This window comes from Pelophylax lessonae (assembly GCF_965119305.1).
Source record: "Pelophylax lessonae genome assembly, chromosome: 6".
In the NCBI taxonomy this organism is placed as follows: Eukaryota; Metazoa; Chordata; class Amphibia; order Anura; family Ranidae; genus Pelophylax; species Pelophylax lessonae.
Window position 1 is genome coordinate 274169650 of NC_138773.1, and position 26576 is coordinate 274196225.

General features: G+C 42.7%; 1 protein-coding gene across 2 annotated transcripts in view; it reads right to left on the minus strand.

The window, feature by feature from the left end:
• Positions 1-26576, minus strand: part of GPD2 (glycerol-3-phosphate dehydrogenase 2) — a 300869-nt gene that overhangs the window by 65493 nt on the left and 208800 nt on the right. For both annotated transcript variants that reach the window (XM_082261353.1, XM_082261354.1), the window contains exons 10-11: positions 3506-3640; positions 125-300 (exon numbers count right to left, since the gene is read on the minus strand). In XM_082261353.1, coding sequence (XP_082117479.1) covers positions 125-300; positions 3506-3640 — 311 coding nt within the window. The remainder of the gene's footprint in view (positions 1-124; positions 301-3505; positions 3641-26576) is intronic.

The window sequence follows — 26576 nt, forward strand, 5'->3', positions numbered from 1 at the left end:
CACCCACCAAGATCAGAAGTAGACTGTCATGTCTCGGAAATGTAGATTCACAAGCTTTTGTCTCAGAAGACACATACAAAGCATACAGAGAACCTTAAATGCTTTCAGATGGAATGGTAGATACCTCACTCTCTAGGCCATAATCCTGGACAAGACGGATGTAAAGGGTGGGGGACCAGTCCTTTCCCCCTTCAAGGAAAAGCCCCACTGTCTTGCATGGACCAGCCTTCAGGTTGTGTGTTGAGATTGCAGCATCCAAAGTGTCCTCTGCCATGGAGCGGTATGTTGTCCATTTTCCTCCTATTAAAAATTTAATAAAAAAAATAAATGGAATATTTTCAGGATTGCATACTGAAAAAGGTGTAACCAAAGTGAAACCAAAACTCAAACATGAAGTGAGAGGTGACAAGCCAAGCTATGAATTATTTTGAAAGAAGTGATTATTGGCACCTGCTTATAAAACTTCTCAGAGGCAGTGTTAAGATAAATGCCGATAATCAATTGCAGAAACCACTACCAACCAATCAGTTACCAGTTTACTGGAGTCTGATAAGAAATAAAATCATTCTGATTGGCTGCTATTATATATTGCCAAAGTTGCTTTTTGTATTATATTTAAAGGTCTGTGAATATGTGATGTTGTGAAAGTGGTTCCATGTGATGTTGGTTTGGGAAATCAATGAATATATTGATCGCTTTTTTTTTTTTTTTTTTAGCTTTGGATACAGTGGGGAAGAATTAGTAGGCTTTGTAATTACATCTGTGGCTACATTGACAATGCTTTTACCAGGCCGGAAGTGAAGGAAATTCTGTAACAGGCGCACAGCCAGAAATAAAATTCTGACAGGGGTTCTAACCTTCCCACACTCTACTTAAAAAAGACATTTGCTTGTCTGTATTGCTTTTATAGCCTCCCCCTCACTTCCTGTCTTGTACGACATGGCCAGCAGGATAGGAGGTGATAGTAAATCTCTTTAACAGAGCCCCAGATAGCAGTAAAAATCTTACAGGGGTTCTGAACCTTCCCCAGTTTATCCAAAAATAAAAAAATATTTTAGCTGGACATACACATTAAAATGAATCTGCCAGGAACAAAAAATGATCATTGGGACATAATGCAGACAGAAACGTGTAAAATGGCTTTTATTTTTTAAATTCATGCTGTACTTGCATCAGCTGTGGAAAATGAAAGGTTTTTGCATTCCTATCTTACTCATAGTACTATCCAAGGTCAATATAATATCCAGGCCCCCTGTGTTAAAAAACCCCCAAACATTAGTAGTTCCAAAATGTAATTGTAAGAGAAAAAATAAAATGTATATTTACTACCTTACCTCTGTCTCCTACATTGCTGGCTGTAATGTCCCTATCCTTCTGGGAAAATTCCCAGGGAATGCAAAGTGGGCAAAATCTAGACACTGAAGAATATTGCAAAAGCAACTTCTCACAAAATATCAAGCTCTGTATTTCCTAAGGATCAAACTGGAAGGATGGTGATGCCATCCTTGCCTAGACACAGTGGGTGAAAGACTGGAGTGTCTTCTTGCAAGATTTTGCCTGTTCTGATGAAGTCCCCAGGAATCTTCCCAGAAAGATGGGAGATTAAAGGTGGGAGTCTAAAGTATAAATCTACTCTTCTTTTCTTTGTAGGTCCATTTTGGAACTAATAATATCAGGTATAGTAAACCCCCTTCATCGCGGGGGTTACGTTCCAGACTCACCCGCAATAAGTGAAAATCCGTGAAATAGAAATACCCTATTTAAATACACCCTAGGCATGTTTTTAAAACTTTCACTGTACTTTTAAAAGCATTTTAAGGTCTTTAAACACACTTGTAAAACAATAGAAACACATTTAAACACATAAAAGATACTGAGAGACATAGCAAGAGCAACGGAAAACTCCAAAATATTTAATTAACAATGATTTAATCAATAAAATAATATGAATAGGTCTTACAGAAAAAAACGCAAAATACCGGGACCGCAAAAACTGAACCGCGATATAACGAAGGTTTACTGTAGTTTGTAAAGTGGGAGGGGGGTCTGGACAGTATAAGTGTACTTTGCAAGATCCGCTTTAATGCAGAATTATAGGCAAAACAAACTCCGCTCAGATTTTTTTTTTTCACCCTCAGTGTTTCATTCCAGAGATTTCCCTTCACTTCCTGTCCCATAGCCAAACAGGAAGTGAGAGGAAATCATTGCAAATTAACGAAATTCCTTGGGGCCCCCCGGGTCACCAGTACTAGTGTCCCCATTGGAAGATTTCCCCTCTATTACTTTTCTGGGGACAACCCAAAATTTTTAGATTTTCTTTTACTTTCAATGGTAGCGGTAAACAGAAAAATAGAGGAATGAATCTCCCTAATGGGGGCACAGACAGCAATAAAAAACTGACAGGTGTTTTACTCCCTCTCCACTCTATCCAAAACAAAACAAAAAAAGGCCTCTTTCACACGGGTGTTCCATATATCACCCCATCCGCTTGCGGGTGATATACGGACATAATGCATGTCAATGGGATTGCGGATGTCAGCGGATGACCATCCGCTGACATCAGATTTCTGTTTTTTGGAACGGAACAGAACCCTATTTTTCTTCCGTTTAAAAAACGGAAAGGACAAAAAATCTGATGTCAGCGGTGTCATCCGCTGACATCCGCAATCCCATAGGCATACATTATGTCTATATATCATCCGCAAACTGATGGGATGATATGCGGACATAAGGACCGCATGACACAAGTGTCACCCGTGTCCGTAAAAAAAAAAAGTGCTGGAGCGGATCGCAATACGGTCCGCTCCGTGTGAAAGAGGCCTAAGGTATACTTTAAGTATCTGTTACAGAAATCTGTGTTGAGTCAGAGACCTTGAAAATATGTTATATTTACTTTTAAAAAGGCAAGGGGTAACTGCCCATCATGTGCCATCTACATGTGTGTGCAGACTCAGAAACTTAAAAAGCAGAGATCTCGGAAATACAGCCCCTGTAAAGAAACTATTAGGAGCCTTACCTCTCCTGAATGTACCAAAAAATAAATTATCAGTTTTGTGCGGACTGGCTCTTTAAAAAATTTAAAGATGATGGGTCTCAAGGATCCAATCCCTTCATGTAATGACAATAGGCAAATAAGAGGAGAAAGCAGAGTGACCGAGATATGAGATCATCACTATCCTCCTTCTCCTTTCATTATTCAAATCCCAGGCTTCCATGGGTCAGGGGTGACCTGTGTTCAGAGGCAGTGAGTTGGACAATGCTGGCCTCTCATCTAGTGGCAGAAAATAGTACAGTGGGGGAAATCTCTAGATTGAAAGTGAATAGTGCAGCTAAAGTTGGTTTTGTTATTGGATAGGCTATTCTTTTTAATCTTGTTGATTTTGGTTGGGGTTCTACTTTAAAACAAGCAAAGGTCTAAAATCAAGGAATTAAATAAAATATTCTCCTTTGTGGATGAAGAGCCAATACTGGCAGAAAATGTCTATTTGCCAGAAGATTAACTTACCTGCTATTGTGACAAGACCACTCTCGCCAACATCAACAACGTGATTGCGAGATATTGATTGCGTGTCTGTAGAATTGGGATTTGTGACCAATGGACGAATGCCACTCCAAGCTGCGAGTACATCTCCCCTCCGAACTGTCAACAAGATAATCGTAGACAGGTTATCAAATAGCACAGCAAAAGTTTGCATCTACATTGGAAAGTCAGAAAGTTATTTGCATGTGTCACACATTCACTCTCTGTTTCTGCTGGCATTGATACAAATATGGTACGAAGGCATCATTTTACAAAGGCTGTATCTCAACCATTCTTCCCAGAAAGAAAACAGACACTGGAAAAGATTTGTACCCCTTTTTAAAATTGACCTATACTTAAAGTGTTAGTAAAGGTAAAATTAGTTCAATGTAATTGTTCATTTCTGTATTTTATTTCTGGCTGCAGATGCACTGATATACCTGGTTGATCCTGCCTGTGCTGCTCCTCCTACAAGTAAACTGACCATGGTAGCATAGCAGCCGATCCAGTAAGGGCTGCACAGGTTCAGTAAGGGCAATTTAAAAAAAAAACAGAGGTCACAGCACATTCAAGCTTGACTTGACTTGCTGAAATATGGTGTTAGCACTAGCAAGGGTTATAAGCACTTTAAAGAGGTTCATCATCCTAGAAATAAAAAAATAAAAGTCAGCAGCTACAAATACTGTAATAATAGGACACTTGCCAAACAAAAACAAAGAGAAATGCCCAGCTCAACTTACCAGCCAGCCTGAAACAAATCAAATTATCCTGTGTAACAGTTCATTTTTAAAACATTTTAAAACAGGGGTTTAGTGTGCATACATTTGCAAATATATACGTAAACTGCAGAGGCTGCAACAAGGCACCCCAGTATTATCTGCAGTCCTAACTCTATACATTTTGAGAGCCTCTACAGTAGAAGCGCATGCGTGCGAGAGTTCACTTTCCGGCAAGGAGCTCTGAAGGTCCGGCAAGATACGCCAGACCTTCAGAGCGCATGCGCCGCTGGTGTCAGCGGCTGCATGCAGGGTGAATATCTCCTAAACCATGCAGGTTTAGAAGATACTATTTTAACTACAGGTAAGCCCTATTATAGGCTTACCTGCAGGTAAAAGTTAAAAAGTGGAGTATACTACCGCTTTAAACATTTCTGGACCGGAAAATTTTCCCCCTTAATGACCAGGCCATTTGTTGCAATTCGGCACTGCGTTATTTTAACGGGCAATTTTGCGGTCGTGTAATGCTGTACCCAAGTATAATTGATGTCTTTTTTTCCCCCACAAATATAGCTTTCTTTTGGTGGTATTTGATCACCTGTGCGATTTTTATTTTGTGTGGTATAAACAAAAAAAAGCGACGATTCTGGAAAAAAACAATATTTTTCACTTTCTGCTTTATAATATGCCCCCAAAAAAAATTTAAAAATCAAATGTTTTCATCATTTTAGGCCAATTTGTATTCTGCTACATATTTTTGATAAAAAATCCAAATAAGTGTATTTTGATTGGTTTGAGCAAGAGTTATCGCAGCTACAAACTAGAAGAAACATTTGTCATTTTTTTTTTTTTTTTTTTTTACTAGTAATGGCGGTGATCAGCGATTTTTAGCGGGACTGCGACATTGCGGCAGACAGATCAGATACCTAACTGACTTTTTTGACACTTTTGAGGGGACTAGTGACATTACTAAAGTAATCAGTGCTAAAAAAAATGGACTGTTACTGTAATAATGACACTGGCAGGGAAGGGGGTTAACCCAGGGGCGATCAAAGGGTTAAATGTGAGCCTAGGGGGTGTTTTCTAACTGTGGGAGGGGCTTGTGAAATTAACACAGAGACCTGTGTTCATAAATAGGAGGAACACAGGAGCTCTTTATTGATTCCAGAGAGAAAAACCATTCTCTTTTCATGGGGAGCGATCGCAGGTGCCCGGTGGTAATCGTGGCCGCCGGCCCCGTGGATCAGCTATCCCGCTGGCGAGTGGGCGTGCGTGCGTTCCTCTAGGAGTGCTCCTGTGAACCACCATACAGGTATGGCAATTCAGGGGAACTTGCCGCTGTATAACTGCGGCAGCTGGTCGGCAAGTGGTTAAAGGCACAGGGGTGCAATGGGCACCCAGCAATTAGCACAATGGCAGCAAATAATAGGACACTTACCTGTCCAAGGATCCAGCGATGTCTTCACCAGAGTTGGCTCTTCAGAATTGTCCAGGTGTGATGAGGATGACAGAGGATGGGGTGTTAGCAAGGTATCAGTGGGTTGCCAGGTATGATGAAGATGAGGATGATAGGGGGTGGGGTTTTAGTAAGGAATCAGTGGGTTGCCAGGCATGATCAAGATGAGAATGACAGGGAGTGGGGTGTAAGCAAGGTGTCAGTGGGGTGACAGGTGTGATGAAGATGAGGATGGCAGGGGGTGGGGTGTTAGTTAGGTTTCAGTGGGTTGCCAAGTGTGATGAGAATGAGGGGGGCAGGGGTGGGGTGTTAGCAAGGTTGCAGTGGGTTGCCAGGTGTGATGAAGATGAGGAAGGCAGGGGTGGGGTGTTAGTAAGTTATCAGTGGGTTGCCAAGTGTGATGAGGATGAGGGTGGCAGAGGATGGGGTGTTGGCAAGGTTGCAGTGGGTTGCCAGGTATGATGAAGATGAGGATTATAGGGGGTGGGGTGTTATTAAGGTATCAGTGGGTTGCCAGGTGTAATGAAGATGAGGATGGCAGCAGGTGGGGTGTTAGCAAGGTATCAGTGGGGTGCCAGGTGGGATGAAGATGAGGATGGCAGGGGGTGGGGTGTTAGTAAGGTATCAGTGGGTTGCCAGGTGTGATGAGGACAAGGATGACAGGGGATGGGGTGTTAGCAAGGTATCAGTGGGTTGCCAGGTGTGTGATGTTAATACCATTGGACCTGAATAGCTCAGCTAAAAATCAGGAAGTGTCCTCTCCAGCAATATAGACCAAACTGAACATGTGCAGCTGAACTACACTTACTGTGCAGAAGATTAATCACTTAAGTTGCACAGTGAGTATAACAAGCATGCTATTCTGCATCTACAGACAGATTTTACTGTTGTGGGTTTAGTAACACTTTAAGGCCCACCTGCCCTGTCACCACTTACATGTTTTACTCTGTCGTAAATGGGTTGATATCATTAAATTACCTAGTGATCCTGCTGATTCCCCCCTTATTGCTTAGTTCCGGTTCCAGGTCGACAGTGCTATGCAACCACTATGGAACGCCTCATGCTATTATCGTCTCACTATGAATGCAAAAGCTCTTTATACCTTTGAATGCTTCCATCATTACACATTTATATAACTAAGCACTGGTGCTGCACAGTCTGGATGGGTATTAGCCCTCATGTATACTGGACATTTTGCTACCTCTCCTAGACAACTTTACTCCTGGATAGTGTTGAGCGAACACGGACTGTATTATTCGTGTTCGTACCGAATAATTGGATTTTTTGTACCCGAACACGGACACGGACACTTTACTGTATGTTCGGGTAAAAATCCGTGTTCGGTCGTTTTATTTCCGGGTTTTGCATGCTTTGGCGCTCTTTTCATGGCGGGCTTTCAACAGCCAATCAACAATCGTTTAACTGGTGTGCCTTAAGCCATCCCAGCCATGCCTGCAAATGTCTCAGTAGCTGTGATTGGCCGTCTGAAGCATGTGACCAAGTCTTTATAAGTTCGAGGCAGCCGCAGCGGCGTCATTATGCTGCTTAGATTCAGGGACAGAGCACACATCAACGTGCTGGCTGCTGATTAGGGAAAGATAGGCAGGAAAAAACCATTTGTGTCCGGATAGAATTGAGGGACAGGTCGGAGTGTTTAGGCAGGGCGAGTTGTAGGCATTTTAGGGATAGAGTCTGCTGAATTATATAGGGTCAGTGTCTTCTACAAACTACAATCGATATTGCTGTGTGGGGGGTGGGGTCTGCACTCAATCCTGATCTACGATCTCTTCTCAATCCTGTTAGGGACAGAGTCTGCTGAATTTTAGGGAAACTGTGTTCTACAAACTACAATCGATATTGCTGTGTGGTGTGGGATTGGAGATAGGCAGGTGTCAGTGATCCACATCCATTTTTCTGTGTGTGAGCTGCAGTGAACACAATCTTTTTGGGCTGCAGTGAACACAATCTTTTTGGGCTGCAGTGAACACAATCTTTTTGGGCTGCAGTGAACACAATCTTTTTGGGCTGCAGTGAACACAATCTTTTTGGGGTGCAGTGAACAAAATCTTTTTGGGGTGCAGTGAACACAATCCTTTTTGGTGTGCAGTGAACACAATCTTTGTGGGGTGCAGTGAACAAAATCCTTTGTGGGGTGCAGTGAACACAATCTTTTTGGGGTGCAGTGAACAAAATCCTTTTTGGGGTGCAGTGAACAACATCCTTTTTGGGGTGCAGTGAACACAATCTTTTTGGGGTGCAGTGAACAAAATCCTTTGTGGGGTGCAGTGAACACAATCTTTTTGGGGTGCAGTGAACACAATCTTTTTGGGGTGGAGTGAACAACATCCTTTTTGGGGTGCAGTGAACAAAATCCTTTTTGGGGTGCAGTGAACAAAATCATTTTTGGGGTGCAGTGAACACAATCTTTTTGGGGTGCAGTGAACACAATCTTTGTGGGGTGCAGTGAACACAATCTTTTTGGGGTGGAGTGAACAACATCCTTTTTGGGGTGCAGTGAACAACATCCTTTTTGGGGTGCAGTGAACACAATCTTTTTGGGGTGCAGTGAACACAATCTTTGTGGGGTACAGTGAACAGAATCTTTGTGGGGTGCAGTGAACACAATCTTTGGGGGGTACAGTGAACACAATCTTTGTGAGGTGCAGTGAACACAATCTTTGTGGGGTGCAGTGAACACAATCATTGTGGGGTGCAGTGAACTCAATCTTTGTGGGGTACAGTGAACACAATCTCATACTGAAGGTTTGAGGGTGCTGCCTGTTCCATACTCCCCCTACTCCTCATCTAGCCTTTTAGGGGTACAAACAATAGTAATTGGGGCCTAGTGTGGTTGTGTACGTGTGATATACATACACTTTTTTGGGATCATATTTTCTATTCCGCTATTTAATCAAAAACCTTTGGGGATCAGTTAAATTGGGGGATAGTCTGTGTTGGTACGTGTGAGAGAGATCCACCTTTCCAAGTTGTTGGGGTTCATCTCATACTTCTGAAGGTTTGAGGGTGCTGCCTGTTCCATACTCCCCCTACTCCTAGCCTTTTAGGGGTACAAACAATAGTAATTGGGGCCTAGTGTGGTTGTGTACGTGTGATATACATACACTTTTTTGGGATCATATTTTCTATTCCGCTATTTAATCAAAAACCTTTGGGGATCAGTTAAATTGGGGGATAGTCTGTGTTGGTACGTGTGAGAGAGATCCACCTTTCCAAGTTGTTGGGGTTCATCTCATACTTCTGAAGGTTTGAGGGTGCTGCCTGTTCCATACTCCCCCTACTCCTAGCCTTTTAGGGGTACAAACAATAGTAATTGGGGCCTAGTGTGGTTGTGTACGTGTGATATACATACACTTTTTTGGGATCATATTTTCTATTCCGCTATTTAATCAAAAACCTTTGGGGATCAGTTAAATTGGGGGATAGTCTGTGTTGGTACGTGTGAGAGAGATCCACCTTTCCAAGTTGTTGGGGTTCATCTCATACTTCTGAAGGTTTGAGGGTGCTGCCTGTTCCATACTCCCCCTACTCCTAGCCTTTTAGGGGTACAAACAATAGTAATTGGGGCCTAGTGTGGTTGTGTACGTGTGATATACATACACTTTTTTGGGATCATATTTTCTATTCCGCTATTTAATCAAAAACCTTTGGGGATCAGTTAAATTGGGGGATAGTCTGTGTTGGTACGTGTGAGAGAGATCCACCTTTCCAAGTTGTTGAGGTTCATCTCATACTTCTGAAGGTTTGAGGGTGCTGCCTGTTCCATACTCCCCCTACTCCTAGCCTTTTAGGGGTACAAACAATAGTAATTGGGGCCTAGTGTGGTTGTGTACGTGTGATATACATACACTTTTTTGGGATCATATTTTCTATTCCGCTATTTAATCAAAAACCTTTGGGGATCAGTTAAATTGGGGGATAGTCTGTGTTGGTACGTGTGAGAGAGATCCACCTTTCCAAGTTGTTGGGGTTCATCTCATACTTCTGAAGGTTTGAGGGTGCTGCCTGTTCCATACTCCCCCTACTCCTAGCCTTTTAGGGGTACAAACAATAGTAATTGGGGCCTAGTGTGGTTGTGTACGTGTGATATACATACACTTTTTTGGGATCATATTTTCTATTCCGCTATTTAATCAAAAACCTTTGGGGATCAGTTAAATTGGGGGATAGTCTGTGTTGGTACGTGTGAGAGAGATCCACCTTTCCAAGTTGTTGGGGTTCATCTCATACTTCTGAAGGTTTGAGGGTGCTGCCTGTTCCATACTCCCCCTACTCCTAGCCTTTTAGGGGTACAAACAATAGTAATTGGGGCCTAGTGTGGTTGTGTACGTGTGATATACATACACTTTTTTGGGATCATATTTTCTATTCCGCTATTTAATCAAAAACCTTTGGGGATCAGTTAAATTGGGGGATAGTCTGTGTTGGTACGTGTGAGAGAGATCCACCTTTCCAAGTTGTTGGGGTTCATCTCATACTTCTGAAGGTTTGAGGGTGCTGCCTGTTCCATACTCCCCCTACTCCTAGCCTTTTAGGGGTACAAACAATAGTAATTGGGGCCTAGTGTGGTTGTGTACGTGTGATATACATACACTTTTTTGGGATCATATTTTCTATTCCGCTATTTAATCAAAAACCTTTGGGGATCAGTTAAATTGGGGGATAGTCTGTGTTGGTACGTGTGAGAGAGATCCACCTTTCCAAGTTGTTGAGGTTCATCTCATACTTCTGAAGGTTTGAGGGTGCTGCCTGTTCCATACTCCCCCTACTCCTAGCCTTTTAGGGGTACAAACAATAGTAATTGGGGCCTAGTGTGGTTGTGTACGTGTGATATACATACACTTTTTTGGGATCATATTTTCTATTCCGCTATTTAATCAAAAACCTTTGGGGATCAGTTAAATTGGGGGATAGTCTGTGTTGGTACGTGTGAGAGAGATCCACCTTTCCAAGTTGTTGGGGTTCATCTCATACTTCTGAAGGTTTGAGGGTGCTGCCTGTTCCATACTCCCCCTACTCCTAGCCTTTTAGGGGTACAAACAATAGTAATTGGGGCCTAGTGTGGTTGTGTACGTGTGATATACATACACTTTTTTGGGATCATATTTTCTATTCCGCTATTTAATCAAAAACCTTTGGGGATCAGTTAAATTGGGGGATAGTCTGTGTTGGTACGTGTGAGAGAGATCCACCTTTCCAAGTTGTTGGGGTTCATCTCATACTTCTGAAGGTTTGAGGGTGCTGCCTGTTCCATACTCCCCCTACTCCTAGCCTTTTAGGGGTACAAACAATAGTAATTGGGGCCTAGTGTGGTTGTGTACGTGTGATATACATACACTTTTTTGGGATCATATTTTCTATTCCGCTATTTAATCAAAAACCTTTGGGGATCAGTTAAATTGGGGGATAGTCTGTGTTGGTACGTGTGAGAGAGATCCACCTTTCCAAGTTGTTGAGGTTCATCTCATACTTCTGAAGGTTTGAGGGTGCTGCCTGTTCCATACTCCCCCTACTCCTAGCCTTTTAGGGGTACAAACAATAGTAATTGGGGCCTAGTGTGGTTGTGTACGTGTGATATACATACACTTTTTTGGGATCATATTTTCTATTCCGCTATTTAATCAAAAACCTTTGGGGATCAGTTAAATTGGGGGATAGTCTGTGTTGGTACGTGTGAGAGAGATCCACCTTTCCAAGTTGTTGGGGTTCATCTCATACTTCTGAAGGTTTGAGGGTGCTGCCTGTTCCATACTCCCCCTACTCCTAGCCTTTTAGGGGTACAAACAATAGTAATTGGGGCCTAGTGTGGTTGTGTACGTGTGATATACATACACTTTTTTGGGATCATATTTTCTATTCCGCTATTTAATCAAAAACCTTTGGGGATCAGTTAAATTGGGGGATAGTCTGTGTTGGTACGTGTGAGAGAGATCCACCTTTCCAAGTTGTTGGGGTTCATCTCATACTTCTGAAGGTTTGAGGGTGCTGCCTGTTCCATACTCCCCCTACTCCTAGCCTTTTAGGGGTACAAACAATAGTAATTGGGGCCTAGTGTGGTTGTGTACGTGTGATATACATACACTTTTTTGGGATCATATTTTCTATTCCGCTATTTAATCAAAAACCTTTGGGGATCAGTTAAATTGGGGGATAGTCTGTGTTGGTACGTGTGAGAGAGATCCACCTTTCCAAGTTGTTGGGGTTCATCTCATACTTCTGAAGGTTTGAGGGTGCTGCCTGTTCCATACTCCCCCTACTCCTAGCCTTTTAGGGGTACAAACAATAGTAATTGGGGCCTAGTGTGGTTGTGTACGTGTGATATACATACACTTTTTTGGGATCATATTTTCTATTCCGCTATTTAATCAAAAACCTTTGGGGATCAGTTAAATTGGGGGATAGTCTGTGTTGGTACGTGTGAGAGAGATCCACCTTTCCAAGTTGTTGGGGTTCATCTCATACTTCTGAAGGTTTGAGGGTGCTGCCTGTTCCATACTCCCCCTACTCCTAGCCTTTTAGGGGTACAAACAATAGTAATTGGGGCCTAGTGTGGTTGTGTACGTGTGATATACATACACTTTTTTGGGATCATATTTTCTATTCCGCTATTTAATCAAAAACCTTTGAGGATCAATTGAATTGCGGGATAGTCTGTGTCGGTACGTGTGAGAGAGATCCACCTTTCCAAGTTGTTGGGGTTCATCTCATACTTCTGAAGGTTTGAGGGTGCTGCCTGTTCCATACCCCCCCTACTCCTCATCTAGCCTTTTAGGGGTACAAACAATAGTAATTGGGGCCTAGTGTGGTTGTGTACGTGCGAGATACATACACTTTTTTTGATCATATTTCCTATTCCGCTATTCAATAAAAACCTTTGAGGATCAATTGAATTGCGGGATAGTCTGTGTCGGTACGTGTGAGAGAGATCCACCTTTCCAAGTTGTTGGGGTTCATCTCATACTTCTGAAGGTTTGAGGGTGCTGCCTGTTCCATACCCCCCCTACTCCTCATCTAGCCTTTTAGGGGTACAAACAATAGTAATTGGGGCCTAGTGTGGTTGTGTACGTGCGAGATACATACACTTTTTTTGATCATATTTCCTATTCCGCTATTCAATAAAAACCTTTGAGGATCAATTGAATTGCGGGATAGTCTGTGTCGGTACGTGTGAGAGAGATCCACCTTTCCAAGTTGTTGGGGTTCATCTCATACTTCTGAAGGTTTGAGGGTGCTGCCTGTTCCATACCCCCCCTACTCCTCATCTAGCCTTTTAGGGGTACAAACAATAGTAATTGGGGCCTAGTGTGGTTGTGTACGTGCGAGATACATACACTTTTTTTGATCATATTTCCTATTCCGCTATTCAATAAAAACCTTTGAGGATCAATTGAATTGCGGGATAGTCTGTGTCGGTACGTGTGAGAGAGATCCACCTTTCCAAGTTGTTGGGGTTCATCTCATACTTCTGAAGGTTTGAGGGTGCTGCCTGTTCCATACTCCCCCTACTCCTCATCTAGCCTTTTAGGGGTACAAACAATAGTAATTGGGGCCTAGTGTGGTTGTGTACGTGTGATATACATACACTTTTTTTGGATCATATTTTCTATTCCGCTATTTAATTTAACTGGGCCTCCATGCGAGACCTGTGTGCCTTGTTGCGCTGTTTTGAGTACTCCACCAACATGGCCAGTGGCAATAGTTCTCAGCTTAACTATCCCACTTCTATGCCTCCTTGAAAAAACAATTCGGGCGATGATGGAAGAGGATGTGGCACAGGATGAGGAGGAGGAGGAGGATGAAGAGGTAACATTTCCAAGGCTTTCAGGGCAGTCATTCGCAAGGGGCTCCGAGGGTGGGTTCCTGCACACGCAAACGCCAGGGACGCAATTGTCCAGCAGGGGCACAGTTCTGGAGGATGAGGAGGATGAGGAGGAGGAGGAGCTGGAGGAGGAGATGGAACCATGTTCACAGCAGGGTGGCACCCAGGCCAGCTCATGGCCATCACTGGTGCGTGGCTGGGGGGATACAGAGGACACGGACCATACACCTCCCACAGAGGACAGCCTTTCGTTGCCTCTGGGCAGCCTGGCACACATGAGCGATTACATGCTGCAGTGTCTCCACAACGACCGCCGAGTTGCCCACATTCTAACTTGTGCTGATTACTGGGTGGCCACGCTGCTGGATCCCCGTTACAAGGACAACGTACCGTCCTTAATTCACTCACTGGAGCGCGATCGCAAGATGCGCGAGTACAAGCGCACGCTGGTAGACGCCATGCTGCTGGCATTCCCATCTGACAGCGGGGCCACAGTGGAAGCACAAGGCAGAGGAGGAGGAGGAGGAGGTCGCCAACGCAACCAGGGCACCGCCAGCACCTCAGAAGGCAGGGTTAGCATGGCCGAAATGTGGAAAAGCTTTGTCAGCACGCCACAACAAACAGCAGCACCAGCAGCTCAGATGGAACGTCTTAGCAGGAGGCAGCATTTTACCAACATGGTGGAGCAGTATGTGTGCACACGCCTACATGTAGTGAATGACGGGTCTGCCCCCTTCAACTTCTGGGTCTCCAAATTGGGCACATGGCCTGAGCTTGCCCTTTACGCCTTGGAGGTGCTGGCGTGCCCTGCAGCCAGTGTATTATCTGAACGGGTATTTAGCACGGCTGGGGGCGTTATAACAGACAAGCGCAGCCGCCTGTCCAGAGACAATGTGGACAAGCTCACGTTCATTAAAATGAACCAGGCATGGATCCCACGGGACTTTTCCGTACCTTATGCAGAATAGCAATGGATACCGACCTTACCCACCCATTGTTCCATTTTTGCTCTTTCTCACTCTTTTGGGGTGTACCCTCATTTAAAATTTGTGAAAAGAAGCAGTGTTGGCTACCTCGTCCTCCTCCTCAGGGCCAGATTAATGTAGGGGCTATTGGAGCTGCAGCTCCAGGCCCCTACCTTTTATATAGGCCCCGGGTTGGCCATATTCACTGTTACCGCTCTTCTGTCACTTGTAAACACAGAAGTCTGGCTTCTATGCTCGCTTCCCCAGGCAGCACCCTCAGAACCTCCCCACACAGCGTGAAGGCCGGACAAGGAGGGACAGTTGGCGATGCATGGATGTGTTTATGGGCTTCAGAGACAGCATCCCATGTTGAATTAGGCATGCATGGCTGCACCCTTCCTCCTCTGGGTGCATGGCAAGGCACGGCCCTAAGGCCCTTCAAAATCCTCAGCACCAAGCCCATGATGCTGTTAATCCGGCCCTGGTCCTCCTCCACCGCCGCTTCCACCTACACCGCCCATAGGTGTGCGCAGCCTATTGCATTAAGGTGTGCACCCCAAAGTTGAAATACACATGCATGTGTTTGCCAGCAGGGAGAGTAATGTATCGGGGCCATGTACCTGTAGGCAAGGAGAAATAGAGCAGAGCAGGTCCCAGGGAGATCTTTCCCATCTCCTCACTGGCAATGCTATGTGCCCTAGGTGATTAGGGTGTGCCCAGGCACACCCAGCACACCCTGTGCGCACGCCTATGTCACCGCCACATCCACCACCACCTTAACCTCCCTCCTACTCCATATGGGCCTCGTCCTTCAGAGATGAAGAAGAACATTGTTTTATTTTTCTGTTTTTTTTTGTTGTTTTAAGTTATTTCCCTATCCACATTTGTTTGCAGAGCACTTGCCATGCTCTTAATTACGTTTTGCTGCCATTTGCAGCACTCTAGCCCTTTCCTTTGGTGTTTTAGAGCCATTTTAGTGCCTTAAAGTTCGGGTCCCCATTGACTTCAATGGGGTTCGGTGTCCGGGAAAAGTTCGGTAAAAGTCCGGGACACGGACCCGGACTTTTTTTTAAAGTTCGGCCGAACCCGTCGAACACGGACATCTAGGTGTTCGCTCAACCCTACTCCTGGAAGAAGAGTTTAGGCAGAAAAAACACCTGACGCTTGTAAACTCGTGTACCCTGTTTACCCTGCTTGGGCCTTGATTCATTTCATTGGCCAGAATAATAATTTATTTTTCTGGCTATTGAAATGAATTACCACTCAAGTGCTAAACAAGACTAGTGCTTAGGCGCATTTAGACGTGTTTAGGCGCATCCAACGTTTTTTTTGCTAAAGCTCTGCTGCTTCTGGATGCCCTTGCTGTGTTTTTTTTCCCTGCCTGTAAACGCATGGACACCTAGGCTAACATGCAGGGGCATTTAGAGGCAGAAAAAAAGCCAAATGCCTCAGCAGCTGCAAAATCACACTTTGCTCAGGAGGCCTTAATGTCCGCAATCTCTGTCAGCTGCTCACCACCAGGACAGATGATTACTGGTCATGCGACCGCAAACAACCAGTAAAACAAAATGTTTTTAAATGAGGATTTATTAAAAATGTACATTAGTGGGTTGCAAAGCATTGCTAGGGATATTATTTGGGCCAATGTAAGGAAGCGGACTTTCCATCTGCTTAAAAATGTATTTAAAGCCAAAATGTTTGTCTTTCATTTTGAATAGAGTGGGGAATGGTTAAAATCTCTGCAGGTTGGTAAATCCCTTCTTAGACAGTTGTCACATGGCCAAGTTTCCCCATCTAAAGATTTCCCCTCATTAATGTTCTGGTGAAAACCCCAAATCTTGGATTTTCCCTCACTGTTCATCTCAGTGATAATAGTCACCAGGACAGAGCGCAAGAGTAAATTACCCTAGTAGGAACACAGACAGCAATAATATACTCAAAACAATAAATATTCCATCCACTCCATACCTTAATCATTTATCTACAGCCGTTCATTTATGAACAGCAAAGGGGAGGATGCGTACTGCTGCAGAAATTACCCTTGGTGGCCAAGGCCCCCATTAATGACGGTTTACAGTGCAAAACCTGCCCTTTCCACAATGGAGGAAAGAGTGGAAGGAGGAACTAATGAATGAATGAATCATTTATAAATTAGTGTCAGATTAGTTTATTGGCAGATCCCAAGGTTGTGGGGTCATTTTTAACCCTTATCCCCTGCCCAGTATATTTTAGCTCAGTCCTATCTCTGTATATTTGTACTTCGCATTCCCCTTTTTTTTTATATATAGTAAAGAATTAAAAAAAAAAAAACAAAAAAAAAAACAAAAACAGTGGTTAATACATACCACTAAAAGAAAGCTCTAAAAAATATATATAAAATTAATTTGGGTACAGTGTTGTATTTGGGAGTAATTGTCATTCAAATTATTACAGGCTAGTACTGAAGTGGATATCAGAAATAAAGAGAATCAGCGCTCTGATCCTTGAAAGCGATGGACCACCCAATAAATATATAAATATGTTGAACTCGGAGAAATGGATATTTAAAAGGAATAGGAATTTTAAAAATCCATTTCTCCGAGTTCAACATATTTATATATTTATTGGGTGGTCCATCGCTTTCAAGGATCAGAGCGCTGATTCTCTTTATTTCTGAAATTATTGTGGTATGTGGTGACACTACTGAATTGGCTGCTTAATCCTTGGTGTTCCACCTTTATTCTATATCTGCATGTTTTTCATTTTTGTATGTCTTATACCCATTAGTAGCGCATAGGTTTACTCTTTCTATTTACTGAAGTGGATAAACACCCTACATAAGAGTGGCTTTCAGTAATGCCATGATATACATATAGAGAAATCGCTATTTTGCTGTGCATAAAACATCAATCATTTACTAGGTCATAAGTGCAAAAGTTAAAGTATAAAAAAGCATAATTCTAATGATGTGTTAGGGTCGATTCCCACTAGTGCAGATCACATGAGATGTCTGTGCGATGCAAATTCAGTCATACAAACTGTATGGCTAAATTTGCTTCGCATTCGGACCAAACTTGTGCAGGACCCTTTATTTGTCCACACCAGATTCGGATTGCATGGGTGTTCACACCCATGCGATCCGATTCTGCAAATCGTGCTTCGTTTTGCACACTGATTTCGGGATGTCGTTAACTTATTATACACTCCGCAATCAGTTTGCATGAACAGGTCGCGATTTTAAAGCAGTGTGGATTTGCTGTAAATTCGTCCTGCATCTAGTGTAAACCGGCCCTAAGGGACACAGAGGACTTTTTTCTCCAAGAACAAACAAAAACTTTGAGAAAGGAGTCCACCCTGAAACACTGGTGGAATTATTCTTTTTTTAGTATCTACAGTGTGTTGGCTACATCTCCATAAGCAATACCTGATATAGGTTCCAACCTTTTACCACTATCTAAAACAAAAATAAACTTAATAGTCTTAAAGTAGAACTATAGGTAAAACTGTTGTGTTCACCTTGGATAGAGTAAGGGAGGGTTATAACCCCAGTCTTTTTTTTCCATTTGTGTCCCATTTGGGAGATTTTAACCTCCCTTCCTTTTCCATAGTCAAAACAGGAAGTGAAAGAAAATCTCTGCAAATTAAGGGAATCCCTTGGACCCCCTAAGTCACTAGAACTACTGTGCCCATTGGAAGACTTCCCTTCTATTACTTTTCTAAGGACAGCCAAAATTAGGAATTTTGTTTACATTCATTTTCCTTAAAAAAAAATCTTTATTGCTTTTTTCCCATACAGAAAGTAAAGAAGAATACACAATAACCTAATACATCCGTACAAGATAAGGGCATATCACCTCCTTCAAACAGGGATATGAAATCGTTTAGCTAAACTAATACATAGAAACAACTAACCTTACCTCCTAGATAGCTCACCCCAGCTTTACTTTCAATGATAATGCTAAACAGGACAAACAAAGAGGGTAAATCCCCCTAATGGGGGCACAGACAGCAATGAAAACTTAAAGCGATTGTAAAGGTTGAAGGTTTTTTACCTTCATGCAATATATGCATGAAGGTGAAAAACCTTCTATCTTCTATTTGCTGCTCCCCCTACAGCCCCCCTAACACTCACCTGAGTCCCCTCTCAATCCAGCGTTGTTGCACGAGAGGCTTGGCTGTCCTGGCACTCCCTCTCCCTATTGGCTGAGACTGCAATGAGCGCCCATTGGCTCCCACTGCTGTCAATCACAGCCAGTGAGCCAAAGAGGATAGAGCAGGGGGCAGGCCCAGCCACGGCTCTATGTGTCTTTATGGAGGCATAGCGCAGCGGCTCGGGAGCTAACACGCAGCGGTGACCCCAGGGTAATCGGCTTTCTCGGGGCACTGCTCGAGGGGGAGGAGACAGGAGTGCCAGCAGGGGATCCAAAAAGAAGAGGAGCTGGTCTGCACTCTGCAAAATCATTACACAGTGCAGGTAAGTAAACCATGTTTGTTATTAAAAAAAAAAAAAACAAGCTTTAATATCACTTTAATAGTTGTTCTAATCCATCTCTCTCTAATCCATCTCTCTCTAAAAGTGAAAAAAAGTTTTGCCTTTAGTTATGAAGTACATCTGTACCCAGACTATGGACATTACATGTTTACATACCCCAACAAGCAATAAAAGAGATTTTAAAAGAAACCATCACCGATCTATATTGCAACTGCTAAGTGTTTACATTAGAAGGCAGAATTTTACATCCATAGAAAGTACAGGGAAGAATTGTGATTTCAGTGACTCTGTTGTAAATTTGAGGATTTGTTTCTCCACAGTGCTTGCAGCTACAGGGGTGAACAAGGGCTAGTTTTAAAGTTATTTTACTGCTTTTTCAGAACATTTAGACACTTTAATGTGCATATCCTGTGCACAGGTTCGCTTTGAATAAAGAGTAAAAATAGAGCTGAAATACTTTCTCTTCCTGGAGAAAGGCTTGTTCCGTGCTGCCAACATGCCTGGAGGCCAACATACTTGGTCTTTTGATTTTTTCTGAAGGGGAGTATTAGCATTCTACCTAGCTGAAACCAGCTAAACTGGGTGAACACAATCTTATGACTGTAGGCATCTGTACAGGTTATGGATATGAAAAGAATATACCTATCTGAATATACAAATTGCCTAAGGCTATTTGTAACATTTATAGTTTAGAAATAATAGGCAAGGATCTTGTCTTTCCTAATATAATTAACCATTTACACTGTGAAGGTTACTTGAGGGAAAACATACGTTCACTGGAGGAAGTCCAGGAGTATCTGCCTTTACCAGTTAACATTTTCAGGGTAATATTCTGATTGTTGTGCTGAACTATACAGCTTAGGTTAGCTGCTATGGATATATAGGTCACATGGCATCAAATACAAGAGAAAGATACAGAAGTGTAATTTAAACATCCTAAAACACATGCCTGGCTACACTGCAAATGGCTGATCCCTCAACATTGTCTGTTATGCAATGCAGTAAAAAACTTAATCCTATGACAAGAGGTAAGTCAGCGTGAAGATGATTTGCATGTGCGCCAATGCACAGAACAAAGGTCATTTCCGGTGATTGCATGCACGTTTTGTGTTAACATGCTTACATAGCTCCCAACTGTCCCTCATTTTGAGGGACTGTCCCTGATTTGGAACAAAGTCCCTTCTCATTTGTCCCTCATTATGGTCTGATCTATAGAGTTGTATATAAAATGCACTTTTCATCTTTCAAAAAGAGTTCCCCAGTGCTAAACCTTTCATCCAATTTCTAAATTGCTGCATTTGTAAATTTAACAAACCAGAATAAAGGAATAGTGGTGGTAAAAAAAGCACTTGTGCATTTAACTAATCAATTTTTTTGCATAATTCTCCTTTAACCACTTGCCGTCTGCTCACTAGAGCTCTACTGCGGCAAAGTGGTTCGTTGTCGTCTGGCGACGTAGACCTACGTCGCCAGACACTCCCCTTTCTCTGCGGCGCGCGCGCGGCGCAGGAGGCTCGCTCCCGCTGTATTCAGTCACAGCGGGAGTCGGGCCAGGGGAGGAGCAGTGGCAATCGCCGCTGCTCTTCCCCGATCGTCGGGGAATCGAGTGTGGAGATCCGCCTGCTTGTGTAAACACAAGCGGGCGGATCTCCCAAGTGACAGGCAGGGTCAGATTGCAGGGTTCAGCATAGCTGAACATGCGATCTGTCCCTGTGTCACTCAGTCACCTCCCCCCACACACGTTAGTAAGCACCAGGCATACATTAACCCCTCCCTCTCCAATAAAATTAACCCCTTCCCTGCCAGTGTCATTTTTACAGTAACAGTGCATATATATAGCACTGATTACTGCAGTAATGTCACTGGTACCCCCAAAAGTGTCAAAAATGTCAGTCAAGGGTCCGATCTGTCCGCCGCAATGTCGCAGTCCCGCAAAAAAAATTGCAGATCGCCGCCATTACTCGTTAAAAAAAAAACACAAATATTACAGAAATCTTTACCTTAGTTAGTAAACGCAATAACTTTTGCGCAAACCAATCAAAATACGCTTATTGGGATTTTTTTTACCGAACATAGGTAGCAGAAAACAAATTGGCCAAAAATTTTAAAAAATTTTGATTTTTACATTTTTTGGGGGAAATTCATATAAAAAAAATGTGAAAAATAGTTATTTTTTCAAAATTTATGCTCTTTTTTTGTTTATAGCGCAAAAAGTAAAAATAGCACAGGTAATCAAATACCACCAAAAGAAAGCTCTGTTTGTGGGAAAAAAAGGACGTAAATTTCGTTTGGGTACGGCATCGCACGACCACACAATTGTCAGTTAAAGTCGCACAGTGCCGAATCGCAAAAAGTGGCCTGGACGTAAGACAGCAAAATCCTCCGGTGGTAAAGTGGTTAAGGAGGCATGACAGGGGGTGTGTTCTCTGCCTACATACTTTTGCTAGAAGGTGTCCCTCATTCCTATCTCAAAAAGTTGGAAGGTGTGTGCTTATTCAGATTTATATGTGTGCAGGCACATGCACTTAATCCCAAGACTTGGCATCAGATGGCCTATTAAAGGACCAAAACTGAGCCTGGAAGCGGTTACAACCCTGAAATTCCTGACCCCACATACCCTTGGACTCATCTCTGATCTGGCTTAATGCTGTTGACAATGGCTTGCCTCTATTGATTTCTGGTTTGACCTTGGCTAGTTCCTGACTGGGGCTTGTATCCGCCAATACCTGACTTAACGATTGCTAGTTCTTGGCTATGGCTTGTCTCTGCTGACCCTCTGGTTTGACCTTGACTTGTTTCCTGACCACAAATCTGGTCAATGGTCTGCTACCTGGCCTGCTGTCCATCTCCTGTCCAAGACCACAATTCCAGCCTGCTGTGTGTTCCAGTGTCCCAAGCAGCTCCCATTCAGACAACCTCTTCCTGGTTCCCTTCCTGTCAGTCCTCACAAGCACCTCACAGTCAGGCTTGCCTCTAAAAAGGAACTTCTGTGGATTGGACTTCTGGCACCCATGCCACGCTGTGTCCTCTCACTCCCTGCGCTATACTCCAGAAGTGTCTGGACCAGAGGTGTAAAGGAATCCCTCATCATCTCTGCCTTCAACCAGGTACATGACAGTTAGCTAAATAATAACCATCATGACCAATATCACATATCTAAATGGCTGCTTTTTCGAATTTTACAGGGGGCCATCTGCTTGTCTGTTACAAACCCTACCTCTCTCTCAATGCACACTTATCAGTCTGCACAAATGAACTTCAAAACATTCAAGATGACTACAGAAGTCAGCGGTCATTCGTAAAACTTGCCAATTAGAGCTGGTTCACATTAGCGAGACTTGTCAGGCAACTTGTCAGCCTGACAAGTCGCGCTCCCTCGCGGTCCATTGACCGCTACAGGACCCGTTCTAATAGGAGCGACACAAGTCGCTCCCACCTAGAAAAAGGGTCCTGTACTATTTCGGGGCGACCTCGGAGAGGACTTGCATAGACTTCCATTATGTGAAGTCCCTGCAAGTCGCTCCGAAGTCGTGGTGCAATGTAATGCACAAGACGCCCCCGAAGTAGTAAGGAGTCGTGTCGCGCTAATTTGAACCGGCTCTTACAGTATCTCACAAACGATTATTGACAAAACATCACAAATTTGTATTCAAAACAGTTTAATAATAATAGCATTAAATAAAAATACTGGCAGAAAAAAACTTACAATAATACCTAAAACCCTATATAGGCTGAAAACACGCTATCATTTTCCTTTAAGGCAATACTGCCATAAAAAATAATATCTTACCAGGACTTGTGGTGGTAATAGTAATTGAAGAAATGCAATGTACCTGGCTGCGGGAACACTCTGGGGTAAGGGCAGGAGGGATGCCTGATGGCAGGTTGTTTAGTTGGCCTAAATTAAGTGCTAATCACAGAGATAAAATTGCATATTACATTTATAAACTAATGGAACCAGAAATAGCTGCTTATGAGACATTATAATCAAACAGCTGGAAGACATCCAAGCCTGTGTAAGTCGATAACCTTGGCACGGTGTTTGGCAAGGGAAAGGCAGGTCTGCAGCGAGATGATATGGCTAGCGCTGTTGTTCATTCAATAACAGGCAATCTGTAAATAGAGCTAATTGCATCAGTAAAAAAAAAAAAAAGCATGTGACTGGGCGGAGAATCGGCTGAGCTGAAAAAAATAATGGTCTGTATGCCAGACTACAATGATCTGACAGCTATTTGGGGATAATCTGCTTCTGTCTGGGTGTCGCAGGACTTAAAAGCACAGCATACCCTAGTAGTCTGCAACTTTCTGCAGTTGGAGGGTAGCAGCTTGCCCATGACTTCCTAAAACCATCATATACTTTAACCCAGCCTTTCTCAACCTTTTCAACCACAGTGGAACCCTTGACTTAACTTTCCGGGCTCAGGGGAACTCCTGCTAAAAATTACAATAACTACAACCCATGATACATTATTGTGATGGTCAGATATTGATGAGGAACCATGACTGGCACTTATGGTGATCACATTATGGGATCACACCAATTGGTTTCCAATCGCTAGGGGAGATAGGAAGCCGTCAATGAAAGCGGGGGGTCTGAGCACTAGGACTGTGCACAGATGTGCATTTCAAGTTCTCACTATAAGCATTCATTTACTTATGGTACAGGGCATGGTGCCTGAAAACAAAGGGAGTCAGACTATAGAAGCAATCTTGTTAAAGTAAAATGCATACTTCAGAACATTCAGCATAAGCAGGCTAAATATCAGTTACTGTTGTGATTTGTCAAAAGTCAGTAGTTAAACCCTCATCTCCACCTCCAACCACTTCCCTTGGGCTCTAATTTATGCCTATTGCAACGCAGAGATCAGCAGCAAGTGACTGTCACAGAAAGGACAAAGCGGTTACCGATTTGTGGACTGTAACTGATAGCACGGCTTCACTTTGTACGTCCTGCCAAACAGGCAAGATGGTGGCACCCAACGGGGGAACAGCTGGGTCTCTAGAGACAGATTAGAGAAGAGTTTTGTTCACTTTTTTTATCTGAGTGCTAATTAGGTCATATTTGCCAGTGGTTTCTGTTAACTTTGTAAAAGAAAAGGAAAAAAATTCAAGCAATTTCTAACTGGTTGACAGTTAAAATCTGACTTTGTTTTTGGTCTACTGCATGACTGCAACACTAGATACGTCTATACCACAGAGTAAATATTTTCCTATTAGAAACATTTTTTTTTTGCTGCAGAAGGAATGTTCCGGGCCCATCAAGGAAGTCTACAATATGGAAAATAATTCACTAAAAATAGCCAACAATTTTTATTTTTGTTTACAAACCTTTTTATTCAGTATAAGTTAGTTGTACAGGTAAAAACTGTACATTGAGAAATATACATTGTAAAAGGGTAAAAAAGGTACAAAATGTTATTAAAATTGAAAAAAAGTATTGTTGAGTAGGTTTGTAGAAATATATACGAACCAAACTGAAAAGAAGTAGACTCACCCTTGGACAGGGGAATTAGTGAGGGACTCGAATTATGCATCAGTCATTCCACCTTATAAGAGAGTGGGTCTGTATACCAAACAATATATTGCAGTGCAAAAGAAAAAAGATGGGTGTAGGACCCAGTTAACGCTGGTATAAGGTGATCTCAGTATGAAAAAGTATGAAATTTTATTGGACTCAATACAAAATAACTTCACAATGAACACTAAAGCCCTCCACCTATCACCACAATAACAACATTGTTATAAAATTAGCACACACTAGTGCCGATTTAAAACACTCAAGACAGATGAGGCATAGTTTGTCTTCTATCCATGATGGGACAACAGTCATGTATATATGGTAATAGTGTGGTATGAGTAAAACAGAAAAATTATTATTACATAAGTAATGCAATATAACTAGAATAAGTTATGTGATCAGTTATTTAGTTGAGCAGTTATTAACCACTTAAGCCCCGGAGGATTTTCCTGCTAAACGACCAGGGGGTATTTTGCGATTCGGCACTGCGTGACTTTAACGGACAATTGCGCGGTCGTGCAACGCTGTACCTAAACGAATTTGACGTCCTTTTTTTCCCACAAACAGAGCTTTCTTTTGGTGGTATTTGATCACCTGTGCGATTTTTACTTTTTGCGCTATAAACAAAAAAAGAGCGTAAATTTTGCAAAAATAACAATATTTTTCACATTTTTTTATATGAAATTCCCCCCAAAAAAATGTAAAAATCTAAATTTTTTAACATTTTCGGCCAATTTGTTTTATCCTACCTATGTTTGGTAAAAAAAAAATCGCAAAAAGCGTATTTTTATTGGTTTGCGCAAAAATTATCGCGTTTACTAACAAAGGGAAAGATTTTTGTCATTTTTGTTGGTTTTTTTTTTAACGCGTAATGGCGGCGATCTGCGATTTTTTTTGCGGTACTGCGACATTGCGGCGGACAGATCGGACCCTTGACTGAAATTTTTGACACTTTTGGGGTTACCAGTGACATTTCTACAGTAATCAGTGCTATATATATGCACTGTTACTGTAAAAATACACTGGTAGTGAAGGGGTTAACTTTATTTGGGAGGGAGGGGCTGTGTGTGTCCCTAGGGGCGTGCTTTCTACTGTGATTGGCTGTGGTTTGAGGTGAAAGGACACTGATCAACAGATCTACATAGTAGATCTGTCTGATCAGTGTTTTAACACCGAGGAGAATGACAGGCAGCTTGTTTACACTAGCTGCCTGACTTTCTCCCTCTCCCCCGACGATCGCCGAGTGAGCGGCGGACATCGGGTCCGCCGGTCACACGCGCGGGGGGGTCCGTGACCGCGCGGGAGCGCGCCTCCGGCGGCGCGCGCTCGCTCCCCAGACCCTCCCAGGCTAGTAACGTTAATTAACGTCACTCTGCCTGGCAGGGGCTGACCGCCGCAGTAAATTTACTTGCGGCGGTTAATGAGCCATTATTATGGATAAAACAAGTGGTCTGTAGGAAGAAGAACTTCAGAATGTTCAACCAAGGATCCAATTTCCTGTTCTACAGTGCCTTGAAAAAAAATTCATGACCCATGAAATTTTCCACATTTTGTCATGTTACAACCAAAAACGTAAATGTATTTTATTGGGATTGTATGTGATAGACCAACACAAAGTGGCACATAATTCTGCAGTGGAAGGAAAATGATAAAAGATTTTCAAATAATTTTACGAATAAATATCTGAAAAGTGTGGCATGCATTTGTATTGATCCCCCCTTTACTCTGATACCAATAACTAAAATATAGTGGAGAATATAGTGGAGATATAGTTTGTTAGAGAATCTTAGTGAACAAACAGCATCATAAAGGACAAGGAACACACCAGACAGGTCAGGGATAAAGTTGTGGAGAAGATTAAAGCAGGGCTAGTTTATAAAAAAATATCCCAAGCTTTGAAAATCTCATAGAGCACTGTTCAATCCATCATCTGAAAATGGAAAAAGTATGGCACAACTAGTGCAAACCTACCAAGACATGGCTTTCCACCTAAACTGACAGGCCGCGCAAGGAGAGCACTAATCAGAGAATCAGTCTCTGTACAGTTTTTACCTGTACTAATCATCAGAGGCCCATGGTAACTCTGGAGGAGC